Raw genomic sequence first — 19,134 nt, 5'->3', positions numbered from 1 at the left:
AGCCACTACTGTGTAACAAGCCTCTTCAAAACCACTTATTAGTGTTTGCAAGTCAATGGGTGGTGAGCTGGGTGGTTCTGTTGATCTGTGCCTTGTCCAGCTAAGCACTACTGAAATCACTCATACATCTGCAATAGCCAGTGGGTTAAGTGAAGGCTGGCTGGTCTAGGATGGCCTCACACACAGGGATCTTGCAGTTGGCTAGCTATTGGCTGAAGTGACTAGGATGATTGGGATAGTTGTGTCTTATAGCAGCTAGGTGGGCTTCCAAGAGAGTGAGCAGAAACATGAAGGCCTCTTGAAGCCTAGACTTAGAATTGGCACCATCACCTCTGCCATATTCTATTAGTCAATGTAGGTCACAGGCCAGCCCAGATGCAAGGGCTAGGGCAGTGGTCGGCAAACTGCGGCTCACGAGCCACATGCGGCTCTTTGGCCCCTTGAGTGTGGCTCTTCCACAAAATACCGACTTCTGTGCATGGGCCACGAAGTTTTCATCGCACTGTACGTGCACGCCTGCACGTGGTATTTTGTGGAAGAGCCACACTCAAGGAGCCAAAGAGCCGCATGTGGCTCGCAAGCCGCAGTTTGCCGACCACTGGGCTAGGGTAATAGATCTCTCCTCTTAACCAGAAGAGCTGCAAAGCTACATTGTGAAGGACATGGCTAGTGGGAGTGGTGAATATGACCATTTTTTTCTTATACACATGGTGAGTGTGTAAGTACAGAAAAAAAATGAGATGCCCCTGAATACATTTTTTAGAGAGAACACAAAGACAATGAGATCAAGGAGAAAGACGTGGACTCTGCTTGGTTTTCCAAAGTGAAAATATTTTTTATTTCTCAGATCGTGACAGGAATATTTGACTCACATGCAATCCATTCATAAAATCAGCCACTCTTGTGCTTTCACTCTGCAGAGCTTCCCACCTCTATTTCTAAGGGAACTAACTTGAAAATAAGAAAACATTGTAGAAACCTGTGAGCTTAAAGGTATGAAAAGGGCCAAGGCAAGAAGTGGGGGAAATGTGAGTGTGTAGTGGATGCATTTGGTGGCACCTCTCCAGAGACCAGTTTCCCTCTTTTTTGACCCTTCGGGTCACAGTTATGGGCTCCTGGTGGTCATGGTTTCCCTCTGTAATCCCTCCCCCAACACTCCTGATTAGAAAAGGAGAGGACATCTGGCCTACCTGGACTAATCAGATTCTTCCTCCCAGGAATTCAGAACTCTGGGCAAGACAGAACCCAGTCAGTGTCCTATAGGATCTTGGGGTTGAGAAATCAGGAACTGACCCTCAGGGCCTGTGAGCAATAAGTGACTCTAGAAGGGGCAGGACATTGCACCCAGAATGAAAGGGATTTCACAGGCTTACCACAGCTCTTGCCCTGATTTCAAAACCCACAGGCAGGGCTGTCAGGGTTGCATGGCACTCCAGTGTGAGATGCCCCCATGGTGGGGACGAAGGGAGGTCCCTAGCCTCAGAGACCTCCATGGCTGTCTGAAAGGGGGGGGGGGGGGTGGCATCCCCCTTCTTGCAGCCCTCCCCGCTGGGTAGGAGGCAGCCTGTGAGCAGAAGGTGATCTGAGGCTGTGGGTGTTAGAGACTTACCCAAACTTCCAGAGATTGGGAATTCCACCCCTCTGCATGAGGAGCAAAGCAGCCAGGCCAATGTGGCTAAGTGCTCAGGTGAACATAAGGGTGGGGACTCCAGAACAAGGGGGAAGGCCCAGGTGACCAGCCAGAAGTGGTCAAGTGAATAAGGGCCAGATGAACTGCCGGAAGTGGTCACATGAACAAGGGTGTGGGGCTAGGTGAACAGCTGGAAGTGATCACGTGAACGAGGGGGTGGGGCCAGGTCAACAGCTGGAAGTGGTCAAGTGGTTAGGGCAGCGGGGCCACATGAATGCCGAGGAGGGTCACCACAGGTCACAAACACCTCACCTTCCTTCGGTCCAGACCCTGGATGACAGCCAGAGGTCCCTTTCCTCAGAGCAAGGCATACCCTGTTAATGAAGCAGAAAGCCTGGCCCTCAGGGCCCGGCCACCAGTAAGTGACTCTGGAGGGGGCAGGACAGTGCTCCCAGAATGGAACGGGTTTTCAGGGGCTTAACACAGCTCTTGCCCTGATTTCAAAGCCCACAGGCAGGGCTGTCAGGGTCGCAGGACACTCCAGTGTGAGGTGCCCACATGGTGGGGATGATGGGGGTCCCTACCCTCAGAGACCCCATTGGCTGTCTTAAGGGGGGGGGGGTTGTTGAGGGTCACAAGCGAATGCAAAGGCTCCACCTTCCTGTCGTCCAGACTCTGGATGGCAGCAAGAAGGTCCCTGTCCTCACGGAAGGGCATTCCCTGTGAATGAGGTGGGGACAGAGGAGCAGAATAGGACAAGAGAATGGGGAAGAGCAAAGCTGTCACTCAGAGTGTTATGCCCAGATTTCAAGATTCCCAAGAAGCCACCAGGGAGCCAGCCAGTCCATGCAAAAGCAAAGAGTCTTTTATTTTAAGCCCGGGCTTAGCTCCTCTACCTTCCTTACTGACGCAGCAGCAGGTGGCAAAAAGAGAGCAGTCTGCTCGAACCAGGGGTTTCATAGAGGGTTGGAGTAGGGGCGGGAGAGGGGGCTGTGCCCCCCGCCGATTGGCCAGGTGCGAGCTGGTGACCCATTACACAGGATGTGGTCATAGCGATGGCGTGCACTTCCCTTGATTACCATTGGTTAGTCCAGAGAAATGGTGGGTGTGGCTAGCAGAGGCTCCTTCCGAGGGGGAGGGAGCCTTCGCTGAGCACATGGTTCCATACAAAATGGAGGTCCCTTAATGGATGGGAAGCCAGCCACTCGGCTCCCATGCAAGGCCTGCCGCCGTGGGCATCACCGGGAGGCGGGCCGCCCACCACCCCACCTGGCCCTTGGGTCGCCCGCTGCTCGGCCCGAAAGTGACTCGGAGGCCGAGGAGGGCGGCCCGGGTCCTTCTGGGCGTCCGCGGGCCTGCGCCTATCTGGTCAGGCGCTGCCTCGGCCATGGCTGCTCGTCATCCTCCCTGCCGGATGCCTGCGGGGCCACGTGCCCCGCCGGCCCTTTCATTCCCCCCTTGTCTTGGAACTTCCGGCTCAATCATGAGACGGACTGCATTTTTATTCTACCAGAACTATCAACTGAACTATCCCTATAAGCTTAACAAATGGTTCAGTGGAAGGGAAAGAAACCATTTCAGATTTAATAAATTCTATTGAAATAGGATTTTTCTTTTTAAAATTCCTCTATGGCTATCAAAAAGCCAAATCAAGATTAATCCCGATGTTTGCATAAACACAACAAGAATGGTGATTGACTACCTTTGCTGGAATCTCATGGTTGAATCTTAATGTGCCCCGTAGGGCCAGGAAGCCATGCCACCCAGCTGCCATCAGGCCCACCTGCAGTATCTGCTGAGTTAGGTGAACTCCTCACCTGTAGCAACTCCACCTGAGCCCACGCTCCAGGCTTTAAGGCCCATCTCAGTAGCCCTCCTACCTGTTGCAGTCCAGAGTGTGTGGGGGTTCCGCAGGAACGTAGAGGCATCCCTACTGCTCCCCTTCTACTCTTACCAACCGCCAGTGATGGTAGGGCATCGGCCTGACACTTCAGCGCCAGCCATCTTCAGGGCTTCCAAGCAGGATACCAGGCTTTCTTCGTGGCATTCTTATTGGCTTCAAGTCTTTAGAGCTCAGACAGGGCTCTTTAAAACATGATACTCCAGTCAAAGTTTTCCGTTAATAAAACCATTATTAGGAACCGGTCTTATTGAATCTATGCAAAGAAACGTATTGCCATGTTAGCATTGCCAAATTTCGGAGGAATTACATAAGAAGAAAGACATATTGATCTACTCTAAGATTTTCTGACTTTCCTTGCCAATTCTTTTTGATAAAACAGTACTTGTTGGCATTAAATTTTCTTTCTATGCATAATTATACCTTAGATCTTCTATTCTAATCAGGACTTTTCCAGCTTACTACCCCTGACATGGGCATTGTCACAAAGGCCTGCAAGACAGTATTACAGGCTGCCAACTGTTAGCTGTCTCTCAACAGAGACCAAAACCTGATGGGCACTGTTCCTGCCCAGTTGGGCACCTGCCCTCTTGGCAGCCAGACACTTTCTACTCTTGGGGTTCACCCCACACAGTCCCCTTCCAGGACAGCCAACATAAATTCAAACCTGCAAGAGAATTAAAGGTTAATGTGACATATCAATACAATGAAACATAATATAGGTATCATGGCCGCTTTAGGCAGCCACATCTTCTGCTACTAAACATGTGATATTAAAGTCTATTCTTGATCTTCCTATGAATTGTCCTTGTCTTTTTGGAGCCATGTCCATGAAGACGCAGGCATTATCTAAGTCTATTCAATGTTACCAGCATCAGGCAGGTCGATCACGCCGTAGCTTGACGAAGTCTTTCCGGATCATGGATGGGTCCGCTGACCGGACGTGGGTGTGATGGACCCAGGTCGCACGTGCAGGGCTGCCAGGGCCTCGTCAGGCTTAGGACTTTCTGGCAGAAGGCTGAGGCTTCGGGGCTGGCTCCCGGTCGGCGTAGCACACAGATGGGCACCAGACTGCAGATGAGTGTGAGCACCAGCAGGAGCACCAGGGCCCCCAACTTCACCTCCAGGCCCACAGGCAGTGGGGGAGCCGAGGCTACTGCCTCTGGGCGACACACCAGGAGCTCTGGTTCTCCCCAGGACCCCATGGTGGCCGGCTGCTCCAGTGACTCTCAGACCTCGCGAGGGTTTCACTCCATGGCCCTCACTAGGTTCAGCAACCAGGCCTCTTTCAAGGGAATGCGCTAGGACCAAACCCTTTCAGTACATTAGACCAGCTTCATTCCCGCTTATTTTTATAGATTTCAAGGCCCATTGTTTTCCTTTACAGGCAGGGGGAAAGGCCCATTAAGTCTTTGCCTTGGGGAACTGTGAGCCCCATCCTTAAATGTTACTAGAAAAGCCACAAAATACCTTTTAAATTACCCCAGAATTCCAAAATCCCAACCCAGCACAGAATATCACATAGAAAATCAAAGTTCCCAGTAAACAACAGAGATGCTTATAAACATCAAATAAACATTTACACTTACACCTTTTCAGTGAACAAGTATTTTTACAGCCTTGGGCTCTTGAGCAGATAACAGGAACACCGCCGGAGCCCCCTGATGGGGGCCTGACAGGAACAGATGTGAGGGTCTCCCCTTTCCCACATCCCAGGACAGGATTCTTGACCTATGTCTTATTTAGATAGAAACGGTATTTATCACAAACAAACAAATCCAAAACCAAGAAAATCAAGGCCAGAAGTACCCTCTGATGTTTTAGGGGTACCAAGGAAGGAGAAGTTAGGCAGTGTCCAGCCCTTCTCACAATCCACCACCAGTGACCAGTTCCAGCTTACTGGCCTATCATCCATTTAACATTTCTTTCCTCCCATCATACCAAAGCCATGCTTTCCAGTTAAAACTTTTAGCCTTAATTTTTAGGTGACATGTAAATAATTCCTCAGATTAACAATACATTTAAATTTAACAACAAGGATACATATTTAAGCAATAAGGACAGATTAATTTACAGAAACCAGTTTCTACCTGAAATAATTGTACTTTTACTTTAGAAATTGGATTCAAGCACACTTCCTGCTTTATAGGTGATTTGAACTTAAAAGTTTTAAGTTTCCAGCCAATAAGCCTGGCATAGCTGCTAAATTTCAAAATGGTCACAATTTTCCTGCTGGGGCAAACCCCATAGCTATCCACATGTAAATTTGACTATCAACTTCCTGGTGGTTTTAAAACTTTTACATTTCTAGCTGGGGCGATCTCCATGGGAAGAGGCCGGCTAGCATCCAGAGCCGCAGCCGCCCCCGGCCTCCCGGGTGTCCGGCCCGCAGGCTCCGCGGGGGACCTTCCCCCGGACCCGATGCCGACGGGGGCCTTCGCTGCTCCCGCCTCCCTTGAGCGACGCGCCGGCCCCGCCCCCCGCGCTCCACCTGGCTCCAATCACTTGCCACAAGCCCGGGGCCAACGCCAGCCAACGCCGGCGGCCGCCGCCGCCGCCGCCGCCGCCGCCGCCGCCGCCGCCGCCGCCCCCGCCAGGCTCCGCGAACGAGTCCGCGCCCGGCCGCCGCCGCCGCCGCCGCCGCCTCTCCCGGCCTCCGGCCTCTTCCCGGCCCCGCCGCTCGGGCTCCGGCTCCGGCCCAGCGCCCGCCGCCGACCAGGCCGGAGGCCGAGCCCCCAGGGCCGCCGCCGCAGCCGGGCTCCGGGGCAGCCGCGCGCCGCTCCTGCACGCCTGCCCCCGACTGCAGAGCAAGCGGCCCCTGCGGCCCCAGGCACAGTGATTCCCAGCTCACCCTCCCTGCCTGGGAGGCGCGCGGGCGGGGAGCCCTCCCCTGTCTTTACATTCACATATTTTCACCAGACATTCATTTAGAGTTTAAACAATCCATTCAATTCCTAACAACTTCCCAATTTCTGAGGGAGTTCTAAAGCCTCCCGCAATCTCCTTGAACTGATCAATCACAATACCCGAAGGACCAGTCTGAGTCCGTCCCATAACATCCGTCCAGTCCACAGAAAACAAAAACACAGACAGACAAACAGGGCCCCAAAGAACAGCCTTTCAACTCCATGGAAGTAACTAGACGATGGCATTACGCCAAACCCGGCGGGAGCTAACCGCCTCGTCTCAGATCCGCGAGAGGAATACACTTCTCTCATGAGGGGGATACACATCCCTCATGGGGAGCAGAACGTCTTCTAACTCTCCCCGGCCTGTGGTCGTACACGGCGCGTCCGCCAGACCCCTCAGGCACTTAGATTCCAGAAACGAGCTCACACAGATCACACAACGACACAGACACATGACACAGACACCTACCGCGGTCAGTCAGACTCACGGATGGGGAGTCCCTCGATGGTCTTGGGAATCCCGGACGAGCCCCCAAATGTTATGCCCAGATTTCAAGATTCCCAAGAAGCCACCAGGGAGCCAGCCAGTCCATGCAAAAGCAAAGAGTCTTTTATTTTAAGCCCGGGCTTAGCTCCTCTACCTTCCTTACTGACGCAGCAGCAGGTGGCAAAAAGAGAGCAGTCTGCTCGAACCAGGGGTTTCATAGAGGGTTGGAGTAGGGGCGGGAGAGGGGGCTGTGCCCCCCGCCGATTGGCCAGGTGCGAGCTGGTGACCCATTACACAGGATGTGGTCATAGCGATGGCGTGCACTTCCCTTGATTACCATTGGTTAGTCCAGAGAAATGGTGGGTGTGGCTAGCAGAGGCTCCTTCCGAGGGGGAGGGAGCCTTCGCTGAGCACATGGTTCCATACAAAATGGAGGTCCCTTAATGGATGGGAAGCCAGCCACTCGGCTCCCATGCAAGGCCTGCCGCCGTGGGCGTCACCGGGAGGCGGGCCGCCCACCACCCCACCTGGCCCTTGGGTCGCCCGCTGCTCGGCCCGAAAGTGACTCGGAGGCCGAGGAGGGCGGCCCGGGTCCTTCTGGGCGTCCGCGGGCCTGCGCCTATCTGGTCAGGCGCTGCCTCGGCCATGGCTGCTCGTCATCCTCCCTGCCGGATGCCTGCGGGGCCACGTGCCCCGCCGGTCCTTTCACAGAGCATGTAAGGACAGAAGAAGACAAGAGAGGCTCCAATCATCCCAGCCCTTTTGTACGCTTGGCCATGAGCCTGAGTCCCTAGGAACCCCATCTCCTTACAAAAGGACCCCCTATTTGCTTAAGGTGTCTAGAGTTGGGTTCTCTTACTTGTGGGACTAGAAACATGAAGAAGCAGAGGAGCCTGTGAGAGGTCAGAGCAGCTCATGGTCCCTGAGAGAGACGAGGGGACATGGAACATGGGCAGCAAGGCCAGGATATGGTCACTGGGTGGACGGGAAGTGCCTAGAAAGAGGGTGGACCCAATGCAAGAGTCACCGCAGGGTCTAAAAATGTGGGGAGGGAGCTGGTGTGAAGAGCTTGTGTTCCAAAAGCAGCCTGGGGAAGGAGCAAATGAGGTAGAGTCAGGAGAAGCCCTAGCTATACACGTGACACTCAGCTCCAACTTGAAGCATGTATGGTTAAAACGTTTGCAAATAACACAAAGCAACAAGCGGAGGTGTGAGAAAAAAAAATTAAAGGCAAAAATAATTAAGTGGAGAAAATACTTCCAGTACATGGCAGAGAATATTCTCACTCGGGCAGTAAGCGCTCTTAGCCAACCCTCAGGGCAATACACCCCAGAGGGAAACAGGCAAAGGAATAAAACAGAAATACAAATGGCTCATAAGCTTGTAAAAAAATCAACTTTTAATAGTAATAATAAATAAAATAGGAGCAAATTTAAAACAAGTTCCCACGTTTCTCTTAACAAACTGATGTTTTTTTTTGGCAATATATTACTTTGTATTGCAGAGGTGTGGGAACCTGGCTTTCTCACACCATCTCAGGATGCAGTTTGGGAATATTTCAAACCACTTGCAATGAGAAGCGGCCGTGCCCCACCCAGACGTCCTGTGTTCTTCTCCCTTTAGTGACAAAGCCACCTCCACCACCACACAGCATTTCCCTCCCCGGGGGCTCTCTGGCTTCCAGAGGCACCATGCTGACTGGAAGTGCAGGAAATTAGTAACCAGTTGGGAACAGCCATTCACTGGCAAAGCAAGTGTTCAGATACCCAAGGGCCTTGCTTCTCCCCAGCGTAAGTTGGGTGCATTTTGTGCGCTGGCTCCCAGCATCCACCAGGGGGATTCAGCTCTGTCACCCAGGGGACAGCCAGCTTCTTGGTGGCTATCACGCCCCATCCCACTGCCCATGCACCTTCAGTTCCCAAATAAACTACTTGACCTGAATCATCACTGCAGAGAAACCCAAACTGACACAACCACTGATTAGTTGTAAAGTCTTTCCTACGGAAATAGTCAGGAATATAGGCTCAGACTTAGCTTCTTCTTCTTCTTTTTTTTTTTTTTTTTTTTTTATAAAAGTGGATCCACCCAGAAGTTGTGGTTAAATACATCCTGGTATATCCATGCAATAGAATAGTCCTTGGGTATTAAAAACAAATGAAATGTTTCTATAAGACCTGGGAGAAAGTTTGTGATAGTATGAAGTAGAGAAAGAATGATAAACAACGCTGCAAATATAGGGCATAGCTGCGATATTTTATGTGCACTTGCCAAAATAGCAACTGTGATTATTTCTGAGGATCTCAGGTGATTTTTGTTGTGTGTGTGTGTGTGTGTGTGTGTGTGTATACAACTCTGTATTTTTCAAATTTTCTGCCATAATCATACATTACTTTTGTAATGGGAACATGTAATTTAACAATAAATAAACGCAACATCAATGAAAAGAAGAATATCTAAGAAATATAATTTCTATAAATTTATTGATATGTTTTTAGTTGTGGGAAACACACATCAGAGAAAAATATACTAGCCAGACATTGCACTTTGGGCTTTTATCAAATTCAGATCCATTTGGCACAAGCAATGGTTATCCTTTCAAACACATTACCTATCAATTTCACACATTACTCTTTTCCCCCAAAGAAAGAAATCATACTTTGTTCTCCAAGGGCTCTGTGTCATTCATTCATTCAAGTACAAGGCACTAGGCTTTAAAGGAATAACGGTTTACTTCTTTAAATATGCAAAGTGATATCTGTGAAGCATAGGAATAAATTAGGACCTGCCATTACTACTGAAGGAATTGATCACAACAGTCTATAGAAGCCCGATGATGTCATCTCAGGCGGGGACAGCAGTGGTTCCCAAACAGGCCTCATTGCTGAGTAAGAAAAGTAATGCAGAGTGAAGGAGGGACCTGTCCAAACCTCTTGGCAAGTCCTTTGAACGGTAGAAAATATAGTCCAGATGAAAGGTATTGAAGGGGGCAGAAAACATTTTCAAATATTTCTAACTGGAGGTGTGACTAGCAATTAAATTATTTTTATTTTAAAAAAACACTCTGGGTGTCTAACTTACAGTAAAGTTTTCTTCAATGAGCATGACCTGTATTTCACACTGACTGCAAATTTGGATCACCTCATTTTTCACCCATTTCTCAGTGTGCCTTGGATTTGTTAGATTTCTTAACTCGCCTTTTTTTCCCAAAGCATTTGCTGTAGCCGAAGGCACAGCATTTATAGACAACAAAGGCAACTCCCAGCACAATGGCCAAGAGGAAGCCAATCACGTCCAAAGAATGGTACTGGTACCAGGTGAGGAGGTGGGCCGCAGGGCGCAGATGCGGGGCTCCCTTGTGCCTCATCACGAACTCCACCCAGAACACAGCCAGGTCCAGTGGCTCAATGGGGCGGTCCTTGTGGAGGCTGGAGAGGCGCATGATGTTTTCCTTATAGCTAAACACAGACAGTTATGTTAACACCTGGAACATCGAAGGCAGTGAACTAACCTCCATTTATGCTTGTATGCTTGCTTCCAGTGAGAAGCACATCTGGTTTTTCCAAACTTGGTAGAGAAAATATATCTCTATTATAAATAGCAAATACACACACACACACACACACACACACACACACAGTGTTCGAGGGGAGGGGAAAGGCAAAGGAGGGGAAGGGATGGGAGGGGAGGCTACTGGAAGCCCAAAAATTACAATTTTAAATTGTCTGAAACCTGCATGTTACTTTCCTTCTTTTCTTTTCAGTGATATTTTTGTAGGAAATTAATTATATGTTGTTTATAGTAAGATAAAGGAATAAAGAAAAAGGTCATGTCAGAAATTATGAATGATTTCTTGTTCAAATGTGTAAACAATCACACCTAGCCAAAGTAAAAGCCATTTTTAAGTGCCATCTCCAAGACAATGGTAAACTGTCAACCTAATTGATCTAAATTTTGCATGAGGTTGTGTCTATGCAGCCTGTTAAAGCAAAATGGATTCCTGTGTATTTGGCTGTGTTGCCAGCTGAAACAGAACATCCAAATTCAAAATGGGTTAGATATTTCAATGCTTAGTATACATGCACCAGGAGAAGAAAGAGAAGGAGGAGGAAGAGGAGGAAGAGAAGGAAGGGAAACAAAAGGAAAAGGGAAGGAAAAAAGAGAGGAAAGATAAAAAAGCACTTCTATTCAGAAGCAATTATGATAATTGCTGTCCTTAAACATGTCTATCATTTTATTTGGATATATTACTATAATGTAATATTAATATTGTGCTCATAAGTTCAGTTAAACATCTTTCTTATATATAAAATTTCTCTTAAGACAGATTTCCTTGGACTTTCTTTTTTTTTTAAATATATATTTTACTGATTTTCTACAGAGAAGAAGGGAGAGGGACAGAGAAGAGAGCTAGAAACATCGATGAGAGAGAAACATCGATCAGCTGCCTCCTGCACGCCCCCCAGTGGGGATGTGCCCGCAACCATGGTACATGCCCCCGACCGGAATCGAACCCGGGACCCTCGAGTCCGAAGGCCGATGCTCTATCCACTGAGCCAAACCGGTTCGGCATGGACTTTCATTAATTCATTCAATATTTATTGAGCACCTGTTATGGCCTGGTTGCATAATCTGCTCTTTAAATTTTTTCCAATTTTCTTTATATCATGTAGGTATGCTCTAAGCTTAGAGTGTTGGAAATATGGAGATTCACAACCAGATAGATGGCTCAACAATGAATAGATAAAGATAATTAATAACTTGAGCTGATGGATTAGTGTTTTGAAAAAACAATAATGTACTAAACAACTTCTACCAAGTCATTTTTAGGTTTCAAAGAGGTATCTATGCCACTGAACAAAAGATCTAAATTATATTACTAGTGTGAACATAGAAAATAAATTTCATGAGCACATGGAGAGAAGTTGGGTCTTAATTGTACTGATGTGTGAGTAGCACGGAGTGACCCTGACAAGCCAGACTTCCAGAAGCAGCCAATTGGAATGAAGGGATGCCAACCACACTAACTGCTCTGGGTAGGTTGTCACCCAACACTCTGGGCACTTTGCCCTGGGGTTCTGTGGATATTTCTTTTTTATCCACTGGCATTACACACACACACACACACACACACACACACACACGCAAGCCCTATCATCTCCCCGCCTTTTTCCCTTGTCCAGGCTCAGTGTGTGCCCGTGTCCTATCTCCTCCTATCTGAACACACTCCCAGGTTTCACATCTGCCCTCTTGCCTGATGTCTTTTCTGAAATGAAGCAATTACAGGCGAAAGCTCTTGACACTCTCATAGGCAGGCGTGCACACACACACACACATGCATGCATCCACACATGCAGAAATGTAGTTGCACACACATTATTAACTGTTGGATGAAATCTACCTCTGGGTATCACTTATTTCCATAAGGTTTTAATCAGCCTATTACTAGTGAGCTTGACAATAAATTTCATGTAGAGACCATTTGATCTGATGGCTTTTGCCTTTTGAATCATCTTCAGCCACATTTGAACAAACCTGTCTTCATTTTTCATTATTTTTTTTCACATTTTTATTTTTATTTTTTAATTTTGTTTTATTGCTTAAAGTATTACAAAGAGTATTACATATGTCTCCTTTTTCCCCCCTTGACCTTCCCCCAGCCTCCCCTACCCCCCAGTGTCTTGTGTCCATTGGTTATGCTTATATGCATGCATACAAGTCCTTTGGTTGATCTCTTACCCCACCCCCAACCCTCCCCAGCCTTCCCGCTGTAGTTTGACAGTCTGTTCGATGCTGCTCTGCCTCTGTATCTATTTTTGTTCATCAGTTTAATGGTCTTTATTATCCATAAATAAGTGAGCATTTTATTATAAGTGATTTCACATGAGCCCCCATTTATAAATCCCCAAGAACAAAATTTCTCACAGATTTCAGTGCTGGGAAAAGCTGTACTTTGAAGCACCTGGTTTGTTTCTATTTTATGGACACTATGCTTCCTGTAATTTCTCTCTTTGCAGGAACTTATAGAGCAGGCATCTATTATGGTGACATTATTTTTTAAATTAAGTTATAAATTTATGAGAGAAAATAATATTTAAAATCATTCCCATGATTCCATAGGAATCAAGCATGCTTTTATAAAATGATTAATAATCCCAAATGATCTTACTTATAAATAGATTTTCATGTATTTGTTTGAATAATTACTGTGAATGGAATGGGCAAAACACAAGCAGTATTCCTCCATACCTTCTCTCTTACCTTTTGTCATTGATGACAGTTTTGAGGGCATTTTCTAAATCTTCAGAAGTCATTTCCAGGACGTTCAAGGACACTCCTGCTCCCCGGGTCTCCATGCGCTTTGCATTGTCCATCTGATCGCCGAACAGAGGCATCATCACCATCGGAACGCCGTTGCATATTCCTTCATAGATACCATGGGAGCCAGAATGTGTGATAAAGGCACGAGTCTTCGGGTGACCTGGGAAGCAAAGAGGGAGGGATGCCGGTGGTCAGATCTCTGAGTGTCACATTCTGGCATCACTAGGTTGTGAAAGCCCTCCACGCACTCAGTGCTGTCCACAGTGCCCCTTATAGAAGTTTGCAGAAGAGAATGTGGTTGAGATGCCCTGCTGGGTAAAAAGCAGTGTGGAATATGTTGGCCATAACATTTTCCAGCTAAATGGCCGTGCCTAACCCACTTTCTTAATTTAACCTTGGTTTGACCTACACATTAAATCCTCTCCACATACCGAGCAGATCATTTTGTGGCAGCCAGTTGACCAGGATTGTATTCTTCGCAAGATTCGATGGTCGAGTCCCAGTGTACCGCCACAGCACCTTACAGACGAGAAGAGGGTTTAAAGACCAGAATATGATTTTTTATAAAGACTGCTATAGTAGCTAGAAAGTAGAGTCTTCAGAAAGAGCATAACCAGGGGGCGAGGGTGAGGGAGGAAGTGACTAAGAAGGCTCTGGGGGGCTACTAACATTTTGTGAATTTATGAAAATTCATCAAGCTATATATTTATGATTTTTGCACTTTTCTGCACTCCAAGGGACAGTCTACTTAATAAATGAGTGGATGCAGAAATATAATTATACACCATTGTCCTAACTAACAGCTTTTTGGAGAAATATTCTTATTTAATATGAAGAAACAATATCCTATTTATTTTATTTTTAATAGATTCTCCTTGAGTCTCTTAGAGACAATGAGATGTCCAAGCGAAGTGGGCCATAGTTTAACAGAGTAGTTAAGAGTGGAATTGCAAAAAAAAGAAGAACTTGGGATTCATAATTGGGGAGTGGCAGGGGAAACCTGAATCTAAAGTCCAACTCAGAGAATTAATTCAGAGCTGGAGGTCTGGGGTTACAGCTCTTATGAAGATAGAAAAGTTTAGCATCTCCTTACTGTCTGAGGTATTTTGCCCAAAGCATCAGCAATTTCCATGGCTTTCTTCTCTGGAATATCCGAGACCATTGAGCCCAAAGAGAAAACCACAATTCCATGTTCTCCAGAGGCATTTACATAGGCTTCAAACTCCTGGAGGCAAAAGAGAAATTCCCAGTTAATGTTTTCTTGTATTCTTTGGGTGACTGCATACATTAAGCTGTGACTCAGATGTCTTCCTCCTAAGAATGTGATGAAATGTGTGTGTGTGTGTGTGTGTGTGTGTGTGTGTGTGTGTGTAAGCTTTCTATGGACTCTAAAACTCTTGCACTTCCCCTTTAAGGAAGTCTATAGTAAAGGTCTGTAGTGTTTTTTCAAGGCTTCTGGAATATTCTTTGTATGGAGGAAGAATGAATAGAGTAAAAGCACAAAGCTATACAGAGTGTTAAGGATTAGGCTTACAAGGAAAAAACAAATAGAAGACAACCTTTAACAATGCTTGATTCCCCACAGCCTATAGCAGAGTCTTCCACACAGCAGCCAGTCATTCGGATGATTAAATATCATATTCATGTCAACTCAGTGCTGAAATGTAACCAGTCAGCCTTGCATTTTCCCACCTTTCCTGGAGAAGAGCTTTCTAAAGAGTGCAAATCAACTTTCCTGCTTTAGCAAGAAGGATATGCAGAAATATGTTGGACCCTATCTTTGCTATAAGCTCCTCTGTAGGTCTGAGAGATACAAAGTGAAGGACAGGAACCCTGACCAATTGTCCACCAATGATCTGAGCCCCTTCTGTGCAGTTCAAAAAATAGCAAGGGCATAGGCGTAAACCTTGGTTACCAAAGCCACCGTGGGAAGGATGAACAGGCACTAAGTCCCAACCCCCGCAGCAAAGGACTCTCATTGACTGCTCATGTCCTGTTCCAGAAGCTGATTCCTTATAGCAACATGTCCATCACTGTCATCAAAGGAAGGTCACACCTAGAAGGTCACTCCACTATCTCCAGCAAAGGAAGCTGTCTGTGTGTATAGGGGTGAGGAACAGTGATGGCAGATGTTCCCAACTAGTAAATTGATGACAGATGACGACCTATCCAAGACCAATCCCTGAAATAATATGGAACAGATTTTAGAGATGGGTGTCAAACAAAAGCTCTGAAAGGATGCAACAGTCAGAAGAATGGCAAAATTAGGAATGGTGGCCCTGTCTCCAGAAAGAGAGTAAGGAAGCCCCTAGATTCAACCCTTGGCAATAATCTTCACTCACATTGCCCTGTGCCCAACCTTCAAAGCCAACTCCAGCTTTCAGCAAACATACACACGCACATGCACACATGCACAGAACACACCTGCACCCACATACATGAAAGGCTACACATGCCATACTCACCGTGGCAATTCATTTAGAGGAAACAGAGCAAGGCATAAATAAGGTAATCCCCCCCGCCCCCCGAACTGTAGGTTATTAATGATCTAATCAACCCTCTGAGAATCTCCAAATGGTTTTACTATTATATGTCTCCAAAGAATGCCAAGGGCATTAGTGAGATTGTACAATGTAGCAGGGTTTTCCCAAAACTGAGGGGTTTCCTCAGGCATGGGACTTCTGGTGTTAAAACCTGACAGTCCTGGTTAGACCAGGACATTGGGCACCCTGGATGTGAGATGGAGGAGCCTTCTGACAGGGCTCAGCACACACCAGTGTTCAGAGGCTCCTGCCAAGCCTGACTCAGAGCATGACCAGGAAAAACACTGAGCAGCCTTCCTCCAAGGACACCCACTGTCTAGTCCCCAGACTCTGTTCCAGGCCTCTGGCTCCAAACGCTTTGTCTCAGACTTGGCCACTGGTCTCATCTGACAAGTCAAGGAGGCCAGCATCATCCTCTCCACCACCAGGCTGTATTTTTGCTTTGCAGCAAGAACACCCTGAAGATGCTTTTTCCAAGGTTCTTTCTCCTTAAGAAATGTACTACAGCCCTCATTCCTGTGGAGAACAGCTCAGCTCCAAGTAACCATTACCTTCACTCCTGAGTGAAACCACTATTGTCTAAATCAGGGGTGGGCAAACTTTTTGACTCGAGGGCCACAATGGGTTCTTAAACTGGACCGGAGGGCCGGAACAAAAGCATGGATGGAATGTTTGTGTGAACTAATATAAATTCAAAGTAAACATCATTACATAAAAGGGTAAGGTCTTTTTTTTTTTTTTTTAGTTTTATTCATTTCAAACGGGCCGTAGTTTGCCCACGGCTGGTCTAGAAAGAGACTAATCTAATTTCCCCTCCTTGCAAACGCTCGCACACTCACTCTGCAACCAGCGGGGTGTGCTTACATTAACGGAACCCGTAGGGCCATGAACACCCAAAGTTAAATATCAGCACTGGCCATAGTTAAATGGCCTGGAAGTTCATTGACAGTTCACAAAGGCCAACTACGCAGATTGTGTTAGCATGGCCAAGTCTATCCTAGACCAGCTTTTATGGGATTCGATAATGGTGAGGTCCACCCCGTACTTGGCAAAACTTGCCCTAAACCTTGCTGCAATTTCACAGACTCTGGAATAGCCAAAGAGTGGAGCAACGTGTTTGTTAACTGAAAATAACCCTTGATTCCCTCACCCCGATCACCTTTCAAAAAAAACGGGGCCACTGCTGAAGTGAAAGTACCTACTGGCTCCAATGAGGCCTTTAAAACTAGTTCCTTACTTTGGCTGAGAGTTTAGTACAGTGGGGCCTTGACTTACGAGTTTAATTCGTTCAGAGACCGAGCTCGTTAAGGAGCTCGTTAACTCAAATTACTCTATCAACTCTGCAAAAAATCGGCGGAGAGACAGCTGGTATCTCAAACACTCGTAAGTCAAGGCCCCACTGTATTTTTAGTTCCAGGCTTTTATTAGATTTTTCCCTTCCAAATGTCTTTTGTTTTATAAGAACGCTTATAAGCACTTAGCATGTTGGAAACATGTCACTTTATCATTATTCATTCACACTCACCAGCAAATACCAGTTTTTCTTCTCCTCACCATCTTCGAGTCTCTATTCTTACTGATTTTCTGTTTAGTTATTTTCCCCAGACCCAAAATATATGTATGAATATCATCTCTGAATCTCTACATGTCCATAAAGACAGTCCCTCACCCTGAGAGGGGAATGACATCTTGGAATTCTTGCATTCTATTCATTTGCTCTCAATGCTGTTCTACCATCTTTTGTCTTTCAGACATTCCAAAGGTATGTCCAGTGCCAGGCTGTACTTTCTCTGAGGACTCTCTTTATAGAACAAAGATTTTATCTTTACTCTTGGAGCTCAGGACTTTTATCAAGAGCATTGGGAATAAGACAATATCCTCTAGAGCAGCGGTTCTCAACCTGTGGGTCATGACCCCTTTGGGGGTCGAACGACCCTTTCACAGGGGTCGCCTAAGACCATCCTGCATATCAGATATTTACATTACGATTCATAACAGTAGCGACATTACAGTTATGAAGTAGCAATGAAAATAATTTTATGGTTGGGGGTCACCACAACATGAGGAACTGTATTAAAGGGTCGCGGCATTAGGAAGGTTGAGAACCACTGGTCTAGGCCAGTGGTTGGCAAACTCATTAGTCAACAGAGCCAAATATCAACAGTACAACGATTGAAATTTCTTTTGAGAGCCAAATTTTTTAAACTTAAACTATATAGGTAGGTACATTGTTATTAACTTAATTAGGGTACTCCTGAGGCTTAGGAAGAGCCACACTCAAGGGGCTAAAAAGCTGCATGTTGCTCACGAGCCGCAGTTTGCCGACCATGGCTCAGGAATGGAAGTGTAGAGTATGTAGACCCCGAGAAAGACAATACCTACTGAGAAAGGCTCCAGGTGGCTAACGGGGCTCAAATTTACAAAGAGCCTAGCAGCTGTTTGTAAACAGGGCCCTCTCATGCAAACCTTGATTCAGGAAGAAGCCTGCACTAAGCTGCCTGCCTCCCACACTGAACTGCCTGCTTGCAGTGTTCCTGGAATCCTATTTCAACCTATGAAGCTGAGACTTTCCCTGTCCAATTGAAGCTCCATAAATATATGCCCCTCGTCAACATCTTCACCTACGGGGAGGCTCCATTCTGACCAATCAGGACAGTAATTTTTGGACTATTCAAACTGCAAGGATTTGGATTCCTCATTTACATGAGGACAGACCAATCTGGGACCAGGTGCAGGACTTCTCTCGCTCAGAAAATGCATTTTCCCTTTTCACCAAAAACTGAAAAAGCAGACTGCGTCTCTTCCCCACCCCCTTCCAAAGACTTCTCCCCAGAAGAGAGCAGGCTAACAGAGCAGAGAGAGCAGAGTAGAATGGTCTAGCTAGAGAAGTGCCTTACCCAAGGTCCTCCTTGTAGCCCTGCTGTTTCCTAATTGAGCTATAACACTATTGAGCCTCTCCACAGCTGTGCTGTTCCACAGCCATGCTGTATCACCAGTAGCTGTTTGCACTGCCCCAATTAAAGGCCAGGTAGTCCTGTACACTTTTGTTCTCTGCAAAGGAACCCTGAACCCAGTGCTCTGGGCATATGGCATTTAACCCTTGTTGCCTCTCATTGATGACAATCCACTGGAGCCCAGAGAATAAAATGCCTCCGTATACTTTCCTAAAGCCTCAGATCCAAAGAAAAAACCGAGAAGATGACTCCAAAGACAAATATAAATGACAACTCAACCTAGGAAACTTGCAAGCTAGAAGTTAAACAAGAGGGCGTTTGAACCTAGGCATTCAGAATCTATCTGTGACAAGTTCATCTACCCAAAGTACTTGTGAGATTATAGGCTTGTGA

At 46.8% G+C, this 19,134-nt stretch overlaps 1 protein-coding gene across 3 annotated transcripts in view; it reads right to left on the bottom strand.

Annotated features, from left to right (window-relative positions):
• Nucleotides 1-9,387: 9,387 nt before the first annotated feature.
• Nucleotides 9,388-19,134, bottom strand: part of LOC139015126 (UDP-glucuronosyltransferase 1A1-like) — a 51,599-nt gene continuing 41,852 nt past the window's right edge. For all 3 annotated transcript variants that reach the window (XM_070422446.1, XM_070422445.1, XM_070422444.1), the window contains exons 2-5: nucleotides 14,338-14,469; nucleotides 13,676-13,763; nucleotides 13,185-13,404; nucleotides 9,388-10,381 (exon numbers count right to left, since the gene is read on the bottom strand). In XM_070422446.1, coding sequence (XP_070278547.1) covers nucleotides 10,084-10,381; nucleotides 13,185-13,404; nucleotides 13,676-13,763; nucleotides 14,338-14,469 — 738 coding nt within the window. In that variant the 3' untranslated portion in view covers nucleotides 9,388-10,083. The remainder of the gene's footprint in view (nucleotides 10,382-13,184; nucleotides 13,405-13,675; nucleotides 13,764-14,337; nucleotides 14,470-19,134) is intronic.

Source organism: Myotis yumanensis, unplaced genomic scaffold, assembly GCF_028538775.1.
Source record: "Myotis yumanensis isolate MYYU_CA2020_CCGP unplaced genomic scaffold, mMyoYum1.0.hap1 SCAF_8, whole genome shotgun sequence".
In the NCBI taxonomy this organism is placed as follows: Eukaryota; Metazoa; Chordata; class Mammalia; order Chiroptera; family Vespertilionidae; genus Myotis; species Myotis yumanensis.
Note: the sequence above shows the minus strand (reverse complement) of the source record. Positions and strands in the feature narration are given on the sequence as shown.